This window comes from Hipposideros armiger, unplaced genomic scaffold (assembly GCF_001890085.2).
Source record: "Hipposideros armiger isolate ML-2016 unplaced genomic scaffold, ASM189008v1 scaffold_309, whole genome shotgun sequence".
Classification (NCBI taxonomy): Eukaryota; Metazoa; Chordata; class Mammalia; order Chiroptera; family Hipposideridae; genus Hipposideros; species Hipposideros armiger.
In genome coordinates, this window is record NW_017731659.1 from 1,398,346 (window position 1) to 1,419,040 (window position 20,695).

The window sequence follows — 20,695 nt, forward strand, 5'->3', positions numbered from 1 at the left end:
GACAGATGCTGGACTCGGGAGATGGACTAATAAGTACGGATTTCTGGCCGTAGCAGCAGTGGGGGTGCTGGCTCAGGTGGAGGTTGTCACTACTCTATGAGATCTATACATGGCTTATCTAATTTTCAATTTTAAGCCAGTCAGTATTATAGCTTTTTGGATTCCAATATCCTCATTTCTTCTAAAGTTCTAGAAAAATGTTAGTGTTTATGATCAAACTGAACTTTTTATGCTCCATTCTTCCCAGCAGAGTGTAAAAAAAAAATAATTAGGGGATGGTTGGGTGGCTCAGTTGGTTAGACGCAAGCTCCAAGCAATAGGGTTGCCGGTTCAATTCCCACATGGGCCAGTGAGCTGCACCCGAGCTGAGCTGCCGCTGAGCTGCCAACAGGTGGCTGGATGGCTCAGCTGATTAGAGCGTGTGCTTTTAACTACAAGGTTGCCAGTTCGACTCCCACATGGGATGGTGGGCTGCACCCCCCCCCCGACCCCCCACAACTAGCTTGAAAGTGGTGACTGGACTTGGAGCTGAGCTTGCGCCCTCCACAACTAAGATAGAAGGACAACAATTTGACTTGGAGCTGATGGGTCCTGGAAAAACACAATGTTTCCTTCCCCAATTCCCCAACACTGTTCCCTTCCCCAATTCCCCAGTAAAATCTTTAAAAAAAGAAAACCAATTAGCCAGGAAGTACTAGGAACTCCAATTCAGTGGGAGCTCTCAGAGCCTCTACTATTAGAAGGGGTGAAATGAACAGGGTTCACATCCGTGAGAAGCTGCTAGAGAAACGAGTGGTTAGAGGAAGGCCCAACTTGCTTCCACTCAATCAGCCTGCGGTGGAGAAGAGCCCCTCCATTCTCAGGATCCAGCTGACGAAGGACAGAGCTTCCCCAGGGGTAATTTGCTAGAAAAACAAGGCTTTTGGCATCTAAATCTCCAGTGCATCACAAACTTCCTGCTATTATCTAATAACCCCCCAACTCAGCCATCACTGTTTCCATGGTAACCGACAAAGAAATAGCAGCCTGCCAAATGGCTTTTGTAGTTCTTCTTTGAGCTCGTTTTTCAGTATAGAATTAAAGCTGGCTGGGAAAAGACCCAGGCTAGTCTTTACAACAGGGACATGATGCAGTCTGAAAAGTACAACTGGGTTTGGGACAAGGGGTGTAGAAAAGCGTTAACAAGTCCAGTTTGGTAGTTACAAAAAGGTCCTTGGTTTCTAAAAAATGTCTAGTGAGGTGTATTTGGTAAGCTTTAGTTTTGACTTCAGACACTATATCCTGACATTGGCCGGAAGGTATCAATAGATACGGTGCTACTCACTCAGTCTGTGATGGAACTAACAAAAGGAGAGATGGGGGGGAATGGAAGAGCAAGATCAGACAAGTTCACTATGCTTCCAAGTCCCTCATTATCACTAAAGAAAATGGTAATTTAAAATCAGAATGAATGAGGAGTTGACAGACTTGGACTAGACGACAGTGAAAAAGGGTTGGCATCTTGAAGCAGTGAAATGTTTAGTCCTAGGGATGATGCATGCATGAAGCTGACTGAGCCAACTGCATGAATCTGAGGGGCACTGCTGTTTAGGAAACAAAGATCTCCTTACCATCTCGGCACAGGGAGGAATTGTTAGCAATGCGATGTGTGGAACTGGGGCAGCTTTCAGATCAGAGCGATAGAGATCTGCTTAAGGTGCCAGACCGAAACGAACAGCTGCTGCAGGGGTGGAGGAGTTTGAATGTAAAAACAAAACAAAACAAAACATAATTGTCTTTGAAAGTGGCCTGAAACATGCTTTGGTTTTTTGTTTTTTTTTGTCTTAAAACACTGCATACTTGAATTAAGTGCAGGAAATCTCATGATTTTTCTATGTCAGTTTCAGATGAGAAAATGTGACTCAACTCAAACCGGTATTAGCGTCTCTTCTGATAGGTTAAAACTGGGTTTTGAAAGATTCCCTCCCACAACCACTAGCACATTCCGAATGTCTTGGTGACACAGGAAAATCACAACTTACAATGGCACATACCGAGATAGGTCCCTGAGTTACGGAACGTCAAAGTCCTACAAATCCCACACAGAAGACTAACTGAATTAATGCTTTTCAATTTATGCTTTACCTTGGGCTGTATGAATCATGAGTCATGTTCTCAGAGCTATCACCGGGATTTAGAAAGAAATGTAGACACGGATCTGCAATAACCATTTCCTTTCACTCCTTCAGAAAAGGGATCATTAATAAGATAAAGATGACGTACTCTAAGATACAATTCCACGGCTGTCAACTCCAAGAAAGGCTTCTGAACTTCTAGTCCAGGTAGATTTGCGGAGCCCCAGACCTTTATCTGTTAAAGGAGTCTTTCAAAAAGTTCAAACTTGGGTCCTCTTTACCCAAGGATGGAACTTACAAGTTTTGGGAAAAAAATTCATTTTTAAACTGTATTCACTTATTCATGCTTATATTTTCAAATATGTTAACATTCTATTTCACCATCTTACATGTCAGAATTGAAGGAATACACAATTGCATCAAACTCAACCACACTTAAGACTATACAGGAAGCCAATAACCTGCGGCACTGGCATATTTCTACTTCTTTCCCAATGTCTTTCCTCAGCCAAGATTGTTTCAAGATCTCAACTGTTCTTACTTACTGGAGCTGTATTTTTATCGAATTAGCTACCATAGTTATAGTGCAGATTCCCTTGCTATTGGCAGACAATTAAAGGGACTTTATTTGTCACATTTTTAGTGTTTCACAGCCTGTGTTTTCTTTCTCATTCGTGTTCATCAAAATAGACTCCAGGAAGCCTTAAGAATACACAGCTTCAGTACACGCAGTCTCCCTCTTAAATAGCGATTTTGTTCCAAATGGTTGCCCTGAGAAACAACGCTATGTGATAGTTATATTCCCACTGACCTGTAATGTTACATTACCAAGAAACAGCTCTTGATCACCATGAATGGTGTTTTTATAAGAGAAAATGAAGGCCTTCAGCTCCCGGGAGGGGACAAGGAACGGGGGGTATTCTGGGTACCAGAACATTGCTAATGCTTAGTACTAGCTGGAAACTGTTTATAGAGTAAAACTAATTATCCAGAAAGCATGCTTTGGGAATTCTTAAGCTGCAAATCTATAAATAGGCTAAAAAAGTTTGTTTTGTTTTTTTAAAAGGTAGTAGTGGTGAATGTATGTGTGTAAAGAAACAGTCACTGAATACTTAAATACTCGGCAACAAAGAAAATAACCGCGAAGAACTGGAGCCAAGGGTTATGGTAAAGATGGTCCTGGATGCACTCTAGCTGATTTGCCAGTCAGAGGATGGAAGGCACGCGCCAGATCAGCAGCTGCAGGAGGGACAGATGACTTCACCTCACTCATCACCACCACGGCCCCGGCTCCCAGGGCCTAACATGCAGTTGGTGTTCCACATACCTGGCTTGAGAAGAGGGTCTAAACTTAAAAACGAGACGTGGTGTTTCTCTGCTATTCATATAGCAGGAGTCTCACTAAGGGCAGGACGAATTCTGTACATGTGTGAACTCGGGATTTCACAGAGGGAAAGCCTCATATTAAAAGCATAACCAGACCTAAAAAGGATACGGCAAAGGGTGGGCAGGCTGCTTCTCGGGTGGCACTCCTGGGCCCAGGAGAAGGCTGAATGCCAACGAAACTGGGAAGCCGACTCCAAGTGCTCAGGGGGCAGGTTCACTCAAAAACTGACAATCCTACACTAACACAGACCAAAGTTTCTGCGTAAACAAGGCAAAGAAAACCTAAACCAACAAAAGGTGTTTAAATGACATAAATGAAAAATAATACATTATGCTTCAAAATCCTGTGCTTGGAAACCCAAATACATGTCAGGAAGGCATCCCAGTCCATTAACTGTGTTCTCAGAGAAGTATATTTGATGAAGAACAGACACAAGCACTGACCGACTAATAATTATATGGTCTGGACTAAGTCATACTCAAGACGCAGCCTCACAGGCCTTCCACACTGACTGGGTCTGGGTTAATGTTAGAAACTGAATGATTGGGAACCTTGGTTAGAAAAAGACACAAGCCCTGGAAATAAGATAATTTGGTAGAGGTTTGCCTTTTTCTTAGAGTTCCATCGATCTGTCTGTCTGTCTTAGTCCTAAGGTTCTGTACTTTTTGACTTAAAAAATTGAAAGCCTGTGGCCCTCAAATGTCATGTAATGTAAGAGCTGGGATGGGAAACTGAAGTTATAATACAGTCACTTTAGTCAGTGTTTCTGAACCCAAACTTGGACAGACCACCACCTCTGATAATCTAGCTTCAATTTCCTGTCTCTGAAAGAATTACAGATTCATCAGCATTTCCGGAGAAGGCGAAGAAGGCAGTGAGGATGCACGGAAGGCTCCCTCACAGAAAAGTGGCAGCACTGCCATTAAGAACATGTATTTACGTCTTCTTCAGGAGCCTCTGCTTTGAGCCTCCTTCCTTGACCTTCTCGCCCCCACAAGCTTGGGCCATCCCTTTTTAGGTCCTCTAACCCCCGTTCCATGAGGGTAGGGACTGCGTCTTCCTTTCCATCGATGACAATAAGCCCCCAGGACCTGACGCATGGCAGGCAATGTCTACAGGTAAGTAAATGAACGAATAGGCACTTTGGAGGCCAAAAGTTAACCATGGGGTAAGCTATCAGTTCAAAACGTTTCATCAACAAAACACATACTCTTATCCTCCAAATCTGAACACAGGAGCTCTACTTTCTTCACAGTATAACAGGAGGCAGGAAGAACATGAAAAGGGTTAAAAAGAGCATACTCACTGATGGCGGCTTCTTCCTCATCTCAAAAGTGCGCGTGGCACCCAAGCTGAGCGAAGCGATGATGGGGCGCCTCCCGAGTGAGGGCTCGTCGTCACTGTGCCAGTCCACACTGTCCTTCTCATTTCGGTAAAGGTTGCAGAGCAAGGAGTTGAAGGTGTGGCCGGTGTTCTCTTCAATTTGGTTCTTTAGTGTGCGCAGCATGGGATGCCACTGATAGCAGCGTAAGACACAAGGTGGCAGCCGCATGGGAAAACAGAAAGCACAAAGTCAGTCAAATTATAAACATGAGCTCGGAATAAGCAAACCGCTTGGTATGCAATAAACAGAAGGCAAGAAGAATCGTTTCATTCTCTCCCATTGTTTCTATTTTGAAGCAAGTTGACGTCTGCAATTTTATTTAGGTATTAAATGTGACATAACAATGCCACGAGGGCCAGGCCTATCTACTCATCTCACCCTTTCCATGTTGATGCCTGACCCTAGAAAAGAAGCAACAGGCAGTATGTGCAGGCAGTGGCGTTGGTAAGTCAATAGGTGGGGAGTAGAGCAGAGGCTGGTTTGCCACCACAGCTGACAGGTTGTCAGGTATTAGCAGATGTAAAGTCTGAGGAGTGAAACAACTTTCCTGCTAGGTGGCCCTGTGTTCACTTTACTTCTATTTTTATTGGCAGAATTGCTTCTTTTTAAAGGTGTTTAATATTTCCAGAGTGGCTAGCTTCCTAAAAACAGAACCTGAAGGGGAAAGATACTCTTTTGTACAGAACGGAATCATGGCATGGCCTTGATGAGTGCACAGTCTGTGAACTACTGAAGATTTAAACACACCCATAGCCCTACCTCCTGTGCACCAAGTTCATCAGTGTAGTTTACACGGTGGAGCTCACTGCCTCGCTACATATACTCCAGGAAGCTATCACCCTGACCTTAGGCTGTGCTTTGGGGCTACAATCAGCATAGTTTGTATTGGTTCTTGTTAGAATTCTATGTCTTTCCTCCAAGAAATCTCAAGTGCTTTACAGCTTCCTTTAGGATGGTGGTTCTCAAACTTTACACTCTCAGACCTATTGAGGACCCCATAGAACTTCTGTTCATGATATTTACCATATTAAAAATTAAAACTGAAAAAAATTTAAGCTACTGGTTAATTCATTTAAAAAACAAGCCCATTACATGTTAATAAAGTATTATTTTATGAATCCTAACTATATTTTCCCATACAAAAAACTGGTGAAAAGAGCGGCACTGCTTTGCAAATCTCTTTGAAGTCTGGCTTAATTGAAGAGAGTTGACTGTCGTATGTGCTTCTGCATCCAGTCTGTTGTAATATGTTGTTTTTGTTGAAGTATATGAAGAAAATTGCCTTCACACAGATATGTAGTCAGAAAAGGAAGGAGACTTTTATAGTTATTAAGTAATTACAGATATTCTTTGATATTACCCCAAAACTCAACAAGTGCTGATTTCTTAAAGGTTAGTTGTAATGTGGAATCTGAAACTGTATCAACAAACTTTCCAGATCCTGTTACATTTAAATCCACTGGTCCAGCTCGCACTTTGAATGGATCTTTTGATCCTGTATGATTCTGTAACATCAAGCATTGGTCATTTGGAAAATACTGGTTCAATGAGTTATGCAGATCATTTCATTGTTGACACATTTCATTGTACAATCTGAAAAAATCATATCCATTGACATTACCACTGATCTCATCAGAAAAGGCCAATGGGAAGAGGTCAGACTCAACATGGTGCTTATGACTTTTTCCCAAATTCTAATTTTGCTTGAAACTCAACCTTTATCATTCATAATAAATCCTGTCCATTGTTTTCCTTGAATTGACACTCACTTCATTCATTTATGAGAAAACGTCTGCCAAATACTCAATTCTGAAAAGCTATGGTTTGCCTGCCAGTTGTTCTTCCAAGTAAAAATGGTCCATGAAAAACGAAGCCAGTTCAGCTTACAGCTAACAATCACACGGTGTTTTTCCTCCACAACCATCATGCTTGGTTTGTAGCAGGAGTGCTTTAAGCATACTTTCCGTCTCCTCAAACAAACTATTAGAAAGACATGTACTCAAAGATCGAGATTAAATAAAACTAATATTTACTGCTTCATCAAGAGATGTTCTTAAAGGAAACCAGCATTTTTTTGTTAAAAAAAACTGGAAGTGCATGGTAGTGAAGAATACAATGGTTACTAGTGCAGTTTGATGACAATGCCTTGATGCAAACTAAGTTTCATGCACCATTACTTTTGTACCATCAGTACAAATTCAACACAGTGAACAGGTCATCCAGTCTTAGAATTATAAAAATAGTTTGCCCTTGTGGACTCCCAAAAAGGATTTCGGGGACCCCTCCAGGGTCTGCAGATTATCCTTTAAGAACTGCCACATTAGAGAACCCCTTCAAAGTTGATGTTCTATGTTTGGTAGTGAAGGAATGGACGTGCAGCGAAGGAAAGCATAATATTAAGTATATCCCATGGCTGCTGTCAGGTAAAACTGCCAGGAAGCATATGTGGGAATCATTCAGCTTTGCTGTGATAGGGAAACCATGGTAAAAGCTGCGATTCCTTGTTATGGATTAGATTCCAACCAGAGGATTTTTTTTAAATAAACATGATGAGAACAAGCAAAGCTTAGATCAATAAAACAGAAATATGATTACACTAACCTATGTTCAAGAGAATAAATTTCAAAGTGAAATTCCATAATAATGTTAGCGAGCTGTATTTCCTATTGATTTTTATGGCTTTAAGCTTAACTTCATGGAGCTAAAGATCAGATGCTAGAATTATACTCTTAACAAGATAAACAAGAATGGAAAGGAGGAAGCTATCTTTGCCACAATGTGACTGAGAAACTAATTAGCACTTCCCTGACTTGCTTAAGGACTGAGCACTGCGATCACACCAAGTTTGCATTATGTTTCTCAGTGGGTATATAGTTTTTTCTTGGTTATTTTTGGTGGTGAAGTAAGGAGAAAGAAGAGGATAATGAACTACAGGATTAATTTAGACTCTCCAACCAATACTCTATATACAGATCCCTCAGAGCTGAATGTCTAAATTAAAATTCAGCGTCATCTCACTGTTCAGTGAAGACATTCTATCCTTAAAAGACATTTGAGGAAAAGAGAAAATATGAATCACAGAAGTAAAAGGACCTATTCAGTGGATTTCAAACAGTGTTTTGTAGAGACCTAGGTACCACAGCGGTGCCCCTGGAGCTCCCGGAGGAGAAAGAAAAGGCCCAGCCAGTCAAGGCACTCTTCTATTTTCATGTTTTGAGTTCATATAAGATTTAGTTTGAACAAACACTAAAAGAAGTTTAATAACCTATGATTAAATCTGCTCCTGTGCTACAGGATATTAAGCTTGAGGTAATAATCTTGAAATTAAACAAGTACCCCCAACACACATTTATACTCATTAGTGAATTCCCCTTAAAAATTCTGAGAAAGGGGCATCTCCTTTGATTTTGTTCAAGATGGTATATAAATAAACTAAGTCTACTAGCAATACATATGAGCTAGCCAACTTCAAATTAAAGAATTCTAATTTGACAACCTTAATTTCCAACAAACGAAGCTTACATGAATAAATTATGATACACATTGATTATGGAATACTATGCAGCTATTAAATATGATGCTGTAAAAGAATATTTAGTGATACTAAAACATGCCAATGATGTAGTTAAATGAAATGTAGCATACAGAATTTATTTTATTTTGTTCTCTACATATATTTGCCTAAAATAAAAAAAAGACTGGAACCAAAACATCAAGTGGAAGAATTATGCAAAATTTTAGTATTCTTCAAGCTTCTCTGAAGTATCTAAATTTTCAATAAACACATATTAGTTACATTCTAATAGAAGGACTGTTGTCATAAAAAATTTGTTTGAAGTACTGTCAAAATGTCCCCCAAGCATAAAAGGCCACTCTACTCAGTAGATCTTACGTGCCTTATGTTTATTATAAAGCAGTGGTTCTCGATCAGGAGCGATTTTGCCCCCAGCAGAAGTTTGGCAATATCTGGAGTCATTTTTCACTGTGACGACTGGGTGAGGGGTGTTTCTGGCATCTAGTGGGTAGAAGTCATGGATACCATACTGCTGAACAGCCTACAACACACAGGACAGCCTGAACAACAAAGAATTATCCAGCCCAAAAGGTCAATAACACTAAGTTTGAGAAATCCTGTTCTAAAAGATTAACGGAACAGATGAGAAGGAACTTCTTCCCCACAGCCTGTTTAAGCCTCATCTTCTCTGCTGTGGCTGTTGACATGAAGGTAAATTAACTCTGACAGGAACATGGCCAGCAGTCTATGTTGGATTGGCCTCATTCAGTTCTCTCTGCTTCCAAATCCACCTCAGATATAAAGGTCTCCACATTCCCCTGGATCATGTTCTACATGCAGCCTTAGACGCCAAAGTATTCAGCTATCTCCACATGTGAAAAGCCATGTACTTCCCAGCCATCAAGATTTTATCCCTGAATATTTCAGTAAAATGGTAGTTCATGATTACAAATTACTAGAAGCTCTAAAATGTGTCACATTTCTGTTTATCCCAGTGCTGTAAGCAAAACTCCATTTTCTTCAAAGTCTCTTTCCATAAAGTATAACGTTATTTGCCAAAGGCAAGGTTCCAGGGACTAAGCAGAAAGCTATTTCTTGGATCTTAACTCCATCCTCTGGACAAGCTTAATTTATATACTAGAATCTCTTTGTCTACTGTCATGGAAATTTTTAAAAATAAAAGAAGCAGCAGAAACAAGCCAAAGAAGTGATAAGTTGAAAGTCCAAGAAGTGCAGGCACAGAATAAATACAAAGTCAACAAGAAAAATGCCAAATTTTTTTCACAAATGGCAAAATAGCCTGAGAAATGAAAAGAGACATTCTGACCCTATTGGCAAGTCATAAAGACTTGGTCCCACAGCAAATGTGTACCAGGGTGTATACGGAAGGGCTACAGGTTGAAAAGCTTGGGAAAGGGGGAGACTAGGAGAAGAAATGGTTCATTTTCCAGAAATCCTGGAGTCTGGTTCTAGTTTACTGAAGGTCCAGTTTTTTTCTCATCCTCAAAATTCATCTATGGACCAAAAGCACAAAGACTCAGTGTTTGAACCCAGAGGGGTTTTTGAACTAGGAACCATCATGCAGCTCTGTAAGGCGGGTTAGTGTGCTTTTATAGTGCTCCATTTATAAATTTATATTTATAATGTATAGTCTATAAAACCATGTAATACAACAACGTTCCAACATACGTGAGGGTTTGGTTCCATAGTGATTCTTGAGTAAGTGTAAGGAAGTTCTCCATACCATGCTGTAAGTCTTGGTTGCTGGTAAGTTACATCTAAGGAAGAAAATACAAGGCCTTTGAAACGGTTGAATGCTACTTAAGGTCCACCTACTGAGTGCCAACCACTATGCTTTGCAATAAGCAAAAGGCCATGAGAAATACAGAGGAATCAGGATGGGCTCTGACCCAAGGCTCCGCCTTCCCAGAGGACATGGCGTTTCAGAAGTAGAATGGGTGAGAGCTAAGAGGAAGAAGACAAGAGAAGGTGCTCTGGCAGAACAGTCTGAGCAAGGGCTCTGAGGTGAGAATGTGGGACTTATTCGTGTCAGTGGTGACATCAAAAGGGGTGAAGGGATCACACTGCACAACAGCAGAGTTCAGACAGAAGGGTCCCCACAGCAGGGTATGGAATCTGAACCCTTGTTGGTAGGAACCGGTGGCACAATGTCCATACACAAAACAGGATAAGCTGTTTACCCGTGTGCCACTATTGTAGGAGCCATTTTGATTCTGAATGAAGAGAAAAGTGCTCTGACCAACCATAGCAGGTAGCCGATTTTAGTAGAAGATTTTTAAGTACAACTTATTTAGAGAGGGAGTTATAAATATAATATTTTCCCATAGATGTGCTATTTTTCCCACAATTGACATCAACCACTACAACAGTAAGAACAATAATAATAAAAGCAGCTAATATTCACTAAAGGCTTACCATATACCAGGCATTCTGTTAAGTACTTATCATGCATTATCTCATTTAATTATCACAACAACCTTAAAAGATAGGTATTATTATTAACTTCATTTTGCAGATCAGAAAACCAAAGACTAGAAAATTGCTTTACTGTAATTTGTCTATAATTAATTACTTTGAATGACAGAGTCAGCAATCAAAGCCAAGTCTGTCACCAAAAGCCCTGCTGTAGAAACTGCTGGGAGTTAGGAGAAAAAGCTGACTCCTATTCTGATGTCTAAGTCACATAAACGAAGCCAGTATTCTTTGCCTCTTTCTTTACAGAAAATTTCACTTCATGTGCCAGAAAGGAATTGTATGCTAGAGTACAGACGCCCCCCAGTGGCCACCTCTGGCATAGCAGGTACTGGTGCTTGCGGATGCCCACGTGGAAACAGGTTCCAAATCAGGTAAGTTTTTCAAGTTCAGGAGAGTACAGATGCTGAACCTAGAGAAGACTGGACTCTTCTGGTGAAACTAAACAGAGACTAAAAAGCCTATAAGAAAGATCTCAAAAGAACACATGCCAAATAGAACCAGAAAAAAGCAAGTTCTGGAAGTTTCTATGAAGAAAGAGGAAAGGGACACCATTTGAAGTAATAAAGGTAGTGAACAAACATAAAGGGAGATAAGGATGTCAACCACAGTTCAGCCAAACCAAACTTCCTGTGGTTCCTTGAACTCCCATCCCATACTCCTGCCATGTTCAAAGAGCCACCTGTTATTTCTTCTGTCCCCTTTGATTATGTACAATAAATTCTACTCAACCTTGGCATCACAGCTAGGTTTTGAATCTCTAAGACTTGTTGTGGTATTAGAAAACATCTCAGGGGCCGGCTGAGTGGCTCAGATGGTTAAGAGCACAAGCTCTGAGCAACAGGGTCGCCAGTTTGATTCCCACATGGGCCAGTGAGCTGCACCTGAGCTGAGCTGCAAACAGGTGGCAGGGTGGCTCAGTTGGTGACAGCATGTGCTCCTAACAACAAGGTTTCTGGTTCCACTCCCACATGGGATGGTGGATTATGCCCACCCGCAACTAAGACTGAACACGGCACCTTGAGCTGAGCTGCCGTGAGCTGCCGATGGGCGGCCGGATGGCGACTAGACTTGGAGCTGAGCTAGCTGTGCCCTCCACAACTGAGACTGAAGGACAACAACTTGGCTGGACCCCTTCCCCAAATCCCCAATAAAATCTTTAAAAGAAAAAGGAAAGAAAAGATTTGAGAAGGAGAGACCAGGAGGCAACCACCGCCGTCTCAGAGGTCCGCTTACCCTCTCTGATGCCGGTCCTCTGTTTCCAGGGAATATCCTGACAAAGCTGTTCCAATAGCCTGTCAGCTTCTTTTAAGTCAACAAAGCCAGGATACAAGCACACCCTGAGCAGAAAGAACATTATTAACTAAAGAACCCAGAAAAGATGGGGTACAGGCTCTATCAGCGGAGGACATTAATCTAGATGGTGCTTCCTTTCCTGTGTAGGTGAACTCATCTGATCACACCTCCCACGGCAACCAGAGCCTAAGATCACCCGGTCTTGATGCTCCAGGTGTAACATCAATTCCTTTCATGTTAAGACAAATAAAAAAAGCACGAAGGATAAAAGGACCCATGAGGGCTCTTACAGACGTGGTCCAAGTATTACCCCAGCACTGCTTAGCAGTGAAACTTTGGGCAACCTCTCTGAACCTCAGTTTTGCTCATCTGTAACATGAAGTGGGTATCCACCTCACAGGATCACTGTGAAAAGCAGAATAATAAAATGCCTGGCACTGTGGTATTTTAACAATTGGTAGTCTTCTGAGACTATGGCAATGTAGGGAAAACAATCATTTATGACTGTATCACAATAAAAATATCCAAATGAGGGGCTTTTTCTCTCACTGAATATACACTTATTTCAACAATGTCAAGCCAGCTCAAAATCATTTTGGATATCCTTCTTAAGGGATGCTCTGAAAGCCCTTGGCACGTGCTCTTGAACTTTACTCTCTGAAAGTGAATTTGATTTTTCCAAAGAGCCAAAGTTCACCTGAAGCCATATGTGATTAACAGTGAGATGTGACCAAAATAATGTAACTGGTTTTCTTGTGTGACTGTTAAACTTGCTTTAAAAGGGAGGTTCCTTGGGCCGGCTGAGTGGCTCAGTTGGTGAAGAGCGCGAGCTCTGAGCAACAGGGTCGCCAGTTCGATTCCCACATGGGCCAGTGAGCTGTGCCGGAGCTGAGCTGCCGCTGAATTGCCAACAGGCAGGCAGGATGGCTCAGCTGGTGAGAGCACGTGCTCCTAAAAACAAGGTTGCCAGTTCGACTCCCACATGGGATAGTGTGCTATGCCCACCCGCAACTAAGACTGAACACAGCACCTTGAGCGGAGCGGCCGTGAGCTGCCGATGGGCGGCCGGATGGCGACTGGACTTGGAGCTAAGCTAGCTGTGCCCTCCACAACTGAGATTGAAGGACAACAACTTGGCTGTTCCCCTTACCCAATTCCCAACACTGTTCCCGTTCCCCAATAAAAAATAAAAAAAAGGGAGGTTCCAAAAAGGGTTATAACAATGGCAGTGCCATTGGACTATAGAGACTTCTTCTAAGCAGATATGTCAGCTCTGATACAATTGCTTTAAATGTCTCATTATTTTTTACTGACAATTAGTATACTCATTCATTAAGGTGATGCTTTCAAAATGTTTTTAAAACAATGATTAATGTCACTTACCTAGATATACCTGTGGGTAACAGGCTGATTTCATACACACCCTCTTTGCTAAAGAAAGAAAACAGACTTATTAGTATTAAGCAAAACAATACACTCCAATATCCTTTGGAGTTCCCAAAATCCTGGCTCACCAAAGTCATTAACAATGAGGGTGGACAATGAGGGAAGTACAGCCCCATCTGCTTCTACCACTGAGATAAGGGCCGAGATGGTGGCACATCACTGGTGGCTTTGGGAATAGAATCCTGACAGGATCAGACCACAGAGATGAAGCCTGTAATAAAATAAATTCTAATCCTATCCCTTTATGTTTCACCCATAATTTAGGCTAATATAATCCAGGAATCTATCACACAAAGGGATGCCAAACAGAGCACCCATTTGGAGGCTCTGAAATAGGGGCATATTCAACAGGTAGCAAATACATCTCAGGGCGCTGAGTGCTGCTTTCAGATACATGTCTACTGAGGTCCCTCCTCTGATTAGAGTCCTTCGAAGGCCACAGGCTCTCTACCAACTTTTCAGCATTGGTTTACGGTCCCCATGATCTGGCTGTGCCTGCTGACAGTTTCTACTGACTGAGCACCCTTCAGCAACAATTGCTGCTCGGAATCTCCTGAATACACCACTGTGCTTCCAATCCTGTGCTTTTCTACATGCTGGAATGCCGCCCCACCATGCAGCATCCCCAAACTAATGCACCCCAGCTTTGGTCCAGTGGGAAATCTAATTCTTCCTTCAAAATCTCAGTTCAACATCACCTTCTATAAACCTCTCCTGACCTTTAATTCACCCAAATGTTAACATCTCATCCTCTGTGCTACCCTAGACCTTACACACACGTTGACTGTTTCACGATTTACAGGATTACAATTTACCTGATTACATACCTATTTCATTTACTAGACTGTGGACATCTGCAGGGCAAGGAATGGGTTATTATTCTGTCTCTCAGTGCCTAGCACATAATACATGAGCAATAAAAGCTTACTGAATGGAATCAAATGTGCAAAAGTACAAAAGGAGAAGATAATAAAAGGAACGGCTTTCATACCACTCTCTGCCATATGAGTTAGTTCATGATCTCTAAGCTGGGCTCTTAGGTACATGTGTGAGCCCCTCTGAACTAAAATGTAGGCAGAGCTATTGTCATATATATTTATTGTTTCTAAATGAGCTGCCTATAAAGTTTCCCAGAGTGTGAATACAATGTTTCAAAGTGATATATTTTGGACCACATTTAGATGCTGGCTCACTTCAAATGTGGGCCACATTTCTGGCTCTTAAAAAAAAAAAATCTAGCTTAGCTAATTCTAGATAACCAGAATGAACAAACCCTAGGGTCAAGTAGGAATGAGTTCTGTCATTTTTCTCTGACTTGCAGACTCACAATTGCCCATTTTTTCAGTTTGAATATCCCATCTATACCTTGTAACAAGTTTCATGATTTTGTTTATTCTCTTTATTAGCAAATGGAGGCAATGTCACATCAGGTGTAAAACAATCAAAGACTGTAAGAGCTAGTAGACTAGGCCTTAAGTGATTATGTTGTCCAAACCCTTAACGTTACAGACAAGGAAACTAAAGTCCAGAAGAGATGGCAATAACTTACCCAAGGACTAGTTATGTACCTAACTAGTGGCAAGCCCATGACAACATACCCTTTCTGAAAGTATGATGACATTTGTGTCAGTTTCAAATTTTTCTAAGATGTATAAGTCAACCTGCAAACATCCAAATAGTTTAACAGGCTGCTCATGAGCAATCTAACATATTATGCTAAATTGCTAAAATAAAAGGATGCTTTCTACTGACAATTTATCTACATCAGATAGAAATTGAAGAGCAGGAAAAGATGAGTCAAAGCATCTTTCATCAATTTTTTAAAAGAACATTTTAGACACAGATCAATACAAGAGGAATGTTTCCTATCATTTAATTGCTCTGGAATAATTATGTGGTTTTAAGAAATGGACTATAAGATCATCTAGATTTCTAGCAGCTTTCATAAGCATTGCTAGTAAAAGGGTACCTAAAGGCTTCTCAAAGAGCCATGTTTCAATGACTCAGGAAAAATCCCCCTCTGTCTTTACCTAGATGTTTTAGCTGATATCTATAGATGTATTAGTGAAATAGGTCAGGAAATCTACACGAGACTCCGGGTTTAATGTTCGGATATCTTGTTGCATTTTCCATACCATCAGCAAATTTAGAAAGGCTTCTCAAAAGACCAGGTTTAAAGACATCTGAGATAGGAATATCTTGCCCTAAAATTGAGATAATAATTGGGCTGTTATCTACTCCAGATGGAAAAACCAGGGTTAGGGAAAGACCCAGGGCTTTCCATTTCAGCATGGGCAACAGTTACAGGAAAGCAGCAAATTACTTACTCGATCACTCGTGGCTCTGGAGCTCTGCGTACCACCTGCAAGGAAACAGGCAGATCTTACTCTTGGAATGGTGCTATCCTCAGGGACTTGCAGGATTACCATATACTCCCATGTCTGGTCAAAATAAATCAGGTTTAAAACTATCCCTTTTTTATTCCAAGTGCGTACTATCCCACCAGAAACTCTTGTTTCTGCGTTTCTTGGAACTACTTTACAGTTACTAGTGGGTATTAAAAGATGATGCAATTAGAACTAATCCATTTTCCTAACAGCCAGCAGCTCTGGAAAAACCTTCTTTCCAGGAGATTTTTAAAAACAGAAGATACACTACAATGTAAGAGGTTTTAATCATTATTTATAAAATCACTACTATAGTGCAACACCTGATTTTTAGCTCTTTTCTTCACGTTATTAAAAACAGAGAATCTTCACTGTGTCCTGCATTTTTCCCCAGTGAAAAAAGGCTAAAAAATCAGGCATTGTAGTAGCTGAAATTTCAATACAAACTCCAGAGACATTTGCTACAATAGCACTGGAGATAGCATGGCTTTAGGACCATTAAAACTTAAATAATCAGTGCAAGCTCTAGTTATGGTATAACTTCTAACCTCTAATCATGGTATAGCTTCCTTGCCAAAAAAAAAAAGGGGGGGGGGAGATTATATATGCCCATAAATTGGGGGCAGACTACAAAGAATTCTCAGACATACTAAGAAATTGATACTCCACATTTCATTATTATTAACAGTCCTTTAATTCTCCTTTTACTAGTGAATTTACTCAGTCACTATCTGAGTCTCTACTATAATATCGCTTTTACAAACAAATCTTTGTTACTACTGAAGGAGAAACAAGAATTTACCTGCTGGGGTTCTCTGAACACAAACTGTTTGTCTGACAGAGGATGTTCCTTGTTCGTCCAGGTCTGGCCAGGCATCTGGTGGAGACGGCTCTTAGCAGTGGTAGCTGAAGCAAGAGAACAGAATCAAACCAAGGGGAAGGCTGCTCTCATCACCTTGTACCGAGCGAGAACCAATAAAATCCACTTGTATGACCTCTATGACATCTAGAAATTAATTAGTAAAGTCTATCAAAGACCTCAACACCCACACTGAAAGGTTTGAGAGTAGTGACTAAATATGAGGAACAATAAAAACCAACCCTTAGGTCACCGTCAGCAAAATCAGAAAAACTCCCAGCCACATTTTAAATAATGCTTTAGCATGAATTGAAATGGGAGTCCTTATAAACCAAAGAATGTAAATAAAAGAGGATAACAATCCACGTTCCCACGTGCGTGTGACCCCACAGGTTCTCGCCTGGTTGAGCAATGGCCTGGCTCTTAGCGCCAGCCCAGGCTCCCTGTACTCGGGCTCGCCGTCTTTTGTCCTCCATGTTGACCAAAAAGGCTTCCGCTCTTAGCTTTCAGAAGATTTCATTTCTGGTTCAAATCACACAATGGTTATCTGTTTAAAAAAAGCAAAAAATCTTTTAGTTGGAGTTGTGAGAACTTGTACTACGCAGGGGTAATTATCATCCTTTGAGGCAAAAGAGATGGCTCAATAGCAAGCAGAGCTTCTACATAAAATCAACTTCTGTCAGCACATCTCCATCAAGGAGTCTCTTAGGGCTGCTGGCTTGACAGTTTACCATTGCAATCTTATCACAGTACTTTCACTTCAATCACAAGCAAGTGCATGTTAAGAAAGTCTAAAACCAGGATTATAAACCACATTACTCTTATCAGTCACCAAGAGCGACAGAAGAAAACTAATACTGCGGGCCGGCCAAGTGGCGCGTTGGTTAAGAGCTGGCTTGGGACGCCAGAGGGCCCCGGTTCGGATCCCACATATGAGGGCCAGTGACGCTGCCCTCCACAGCTAAGATGCTGAACAACAGCTCAACCTGGAGCTGGGCTGCCATGAGTCGCCAGCAACAGCGTAGGCTGCAGCCCCTGTGGCAGTGGGTTGCCATGGGCTACCGTGAGTAGCCAGCAGCCAGCATGAGCGGCCAGCAGCCGCAGTGAGCGGCCTTCCAGAAGCCGGCGACTGATCTGCCTCGCCTGGGAAGAGCACAATGCTGGTGCCCACTTGGGCCAGTGAAGCAACGTCCTCCACAACTAGACTGAAGAACAAAACGACAGCAACTTGTCTGTTCCCCTTCCCCCACTTCCCCAGCGCTGTTCCCATCCCCCCAATTCCCCAATAAAAAAAAATCTAAAAAAAAAAAAAAAGAAAAGAAAACTAATACTGCACCTACATGGACACTGAGAAATAAGCTAAGACTCAGTTTCCAAGGTTATTTCCATACCCCATTATCACTGGCTGCATCACACTTCCCTGGAAGCTGGTTAAAAACACCCATGGCCTGTCTCAGAAGATCTGATGTAGGGTGGACACAGCTGTTTGTCTTTGTAACAAGCATTGTAGGAGATGGTGATAAACAGGCGTGTGTGAAGACCAGGTTAAATGGCTCACTCAAAATCACTCAGGAAATCAATAGTAGATAAACATTCAAATTTTATTAAGGTCCAATCTTCCGCTTTTGAAAAACCCACCTCATTATGGCCAGTAATACTAATTTGACATTTTTGCCAATAAAACTGACGTTCACAGAAAATATAGGCGCATGCAATTACCAAAAAAACAAAAACAAAATAAAAAACAGAGAGGTGCAGGCCCCATGTTTTGAATCTATCAACCATTTCTTTATGGGTCTATCTAAGAAAGGTTCATATCTCAGGTACTCAAAAGGTAACAAACTTATTTTATAGCTTGTTTAGCCTACCAATTCCCAGGCCCCACCCGACACCTGCTGATTCAGTAGAGCTGGGCTGGGCCCAGAAATCTGTATTTTAACAAATCTCCCCAGGTATAAGTATGTAATTCTTCTCATTAAATAGTTGGGGAGATGATGGAGACTGCCATCTGCCCCTAAATTTAGAGTTACTGGTAGAATCAAATACCAACTCTCCAATTCCACAGGGCGTGTACAGGAAGCCCCTGGTTGACATTTTCTCTCAACTGAGGCCTTAAAAACTTAACATGACAATTTGCTATAGTTCTTGCTCTGTTTACAGGGAGAGGGGCGTTATGTTACATGTCAGGGGACAGTGGCTGAAAATAAGATGCCGGAGCCCCTCCTGTGACCTACTGAATTGCGGAGTTCCAGACACTGTTAACTAACCGTACCCTCCAGCCCGGGATTGTTGACCCAGTTGAAGCTTGAGACCCCCCACAGCAGTGCAAGGAGCAAGGGCTCTGGCGTCAGCCGACACTCGCTTTGAATCCACATCTGTCAATTCCCAGGTGCATGACCTGTGGCAAAGGACTTCACTTTTTGGAACCCGGTTCTTCCTCTGTAAACAGGGAGCCAATACCTCTCTCAGGGATGAACTGTAGATTAAACGATCCTCGCAGGTGAAAGAGACTGGTCCTCAACCAACGTTAGCAACTTGCCCTATTTTAGCCCTTTCTCTTCCAAGAGGCTCAGAATGAGGTGCCGGAGGTCGCCTGGGAAGGGACCACAGGGGCGGTGCCCACAACCCCAGCCCCAGGCACCCAGCGGTAACCCCGCAGGTCGCACCTGTCCGCGGAGCCGGTCGCGCAGGTTCGAGCCCACTCAGCCTTGAACCCGCTCAGCCCCGATCAGCTCCGCCGCCAGTGGTCGGGGGAACCTGAAGAGTGAGGCACCGACTCCGGCAACTCCCAATTACAGGCCGCGGCGTCTGGCACTTCCTCTTACGTCACGCGCCGTCGCCGTCGCTTCCGGCGCCATCTCCTGGAGCCCGGGCAGCTCCGCGTCTCCGGCTCGCTGCGGTCCGCGTCGCAGAAGGTGCCGAAGGGAGGCTCGGGATTGAAGAACACAATGATTGAGGGTTCGGTGGAGCCTGGATATGGCGAAGGTGAGAATGAAGACGTGTTTCCTAGGCCGAGATCCCTCTGGATATCCGACCCCCGCCAACTGCAGACGTCTAAGCGCGAGCATCTTTTTCCGCCTAGCTAGTGTAAGGGCGAGGGAGCTTGGGAACCAGGTGCTAAGCAAAAGCATTTGAATTTCATCCTGAAAGCTATGGAGAGGCTAAGATGCACCTCCTATGTTCCCACTGCAGGCGGTGCATACCTCGAGCAATAGCACTTAACAAGAGGGGGTGGGACCACGCCTTATTCTTTATGGCTCTCCAGTGCTAAGCAAATTTTGCTTGAGTGAGCAGACCTAAGTTTCAGTCCCGACGCCACTATTTACTACGTGTATGATCTAGGGCAAGTACTATGCTTCTTTATAACATGGGCATACCTCCTGTTGGGCTAAATAAGATAGTGTATTTAAAGAATTTAGCGTGATGCATGGAACACAATAGAAACTCTAAATGTTAGAGAACAGTGTCTCCTCTTCACCTCATCTGAGTTCTTGAGAAACATCTTTAAAGTGGCCGTGTTAAACCATGTATCTTACACTGTGAAAATATCAAAAGTAGCACCGAATTAACTATTCTGTGAAAGTTATTCTTTCAGATCTACCAAAGCTTAGTCACTGTGAAAGTATTTAAAATAAGCTTTGTTTACATACTGCTTACCTGCAGGAAGTTGGGTGTACCCTATCAATGTACCTATATTGTTGCTACTGCCAAATCTAATTTTCACAGTATCCATTATTCTTTGTTCTACTTTGCGACATTGAAGGAAAAATGATTTATCCTAGAACTGAAAGGAGAGAAAAGTAGCAAGGCCAGAC

At 42.2% G+C, this 20,695-nt stretch overlaps 2 protein-coding genes across 3 annotated transcripts in view; both read right to left on the reverse strand.

The window, feature by feature from the left end:
* Positions 1–4,879, reverse strand: part of ACCSL (1-aminocyclopropane-1-carboxylate synthase homolog (inactive) like) — a 135,232-nt gene extending 130,353 nt beyond the window's left edge. Inside the window, exon 1 of the mRNA XM_019659975.1 lies at positions 4,808–4,879. The gene's annotated coding sequence lies outside the window, so the exon portion shown is untranslated. The remainder of the gene's footprint in view (positions 1–4,807) is intronic.
* ALKBH3 (alkB homolog 3, alpha-ketoglutarate dependent dioxygenase) overlaps positions 1–19,659 on the reverse strand; it is a 33,058-nt gene extending 13,399 nt beyond the window's left edge. The window contains exons 1-8 of one of the 2 annotated variants that reach the window (XM_019659976.1): positions 19,547–19,659; positions 17,281–17,427; positions 16,824–16,927; positions 15,962–15,996; positions 13,572–13,619; positions 12,129–12,232; positions 10,089–10,177; positions 4,808–5,017 (exon numbers count right to left, since the gene is read on the reverse strand). In XM_019659976.1, coding sequence (XP_019515521.1) covers positions 4,808–5,017; positions 10,089–10,177; positions 12,129–12,232; positions 13,572–13,619; positions 15,962–15,996; positions 16,824–16,927; positions 17,281–17,356 — 666 coding nt within the window. In that variant the 5' untranslated portion in view covers positions 17,357–17,427; positions 19,547–19,659. Of the gene's footprint in view, positions 1–4,807; positions 5,018–10,088; positions 10,178–12,128; positions 12,233–13,571; positions 13,620–15,961; positions 15,997–16,823; positions 16,928–17,280; positions 17,428–19,340; positions 19,522–19,546 lie in introns of those variants that run through there. The other variant, XM_019659977.1, reaches the window with a different exon arrangement.
* Positions 19,660–20,695: the final 1,036 nt, after the last annotated feature.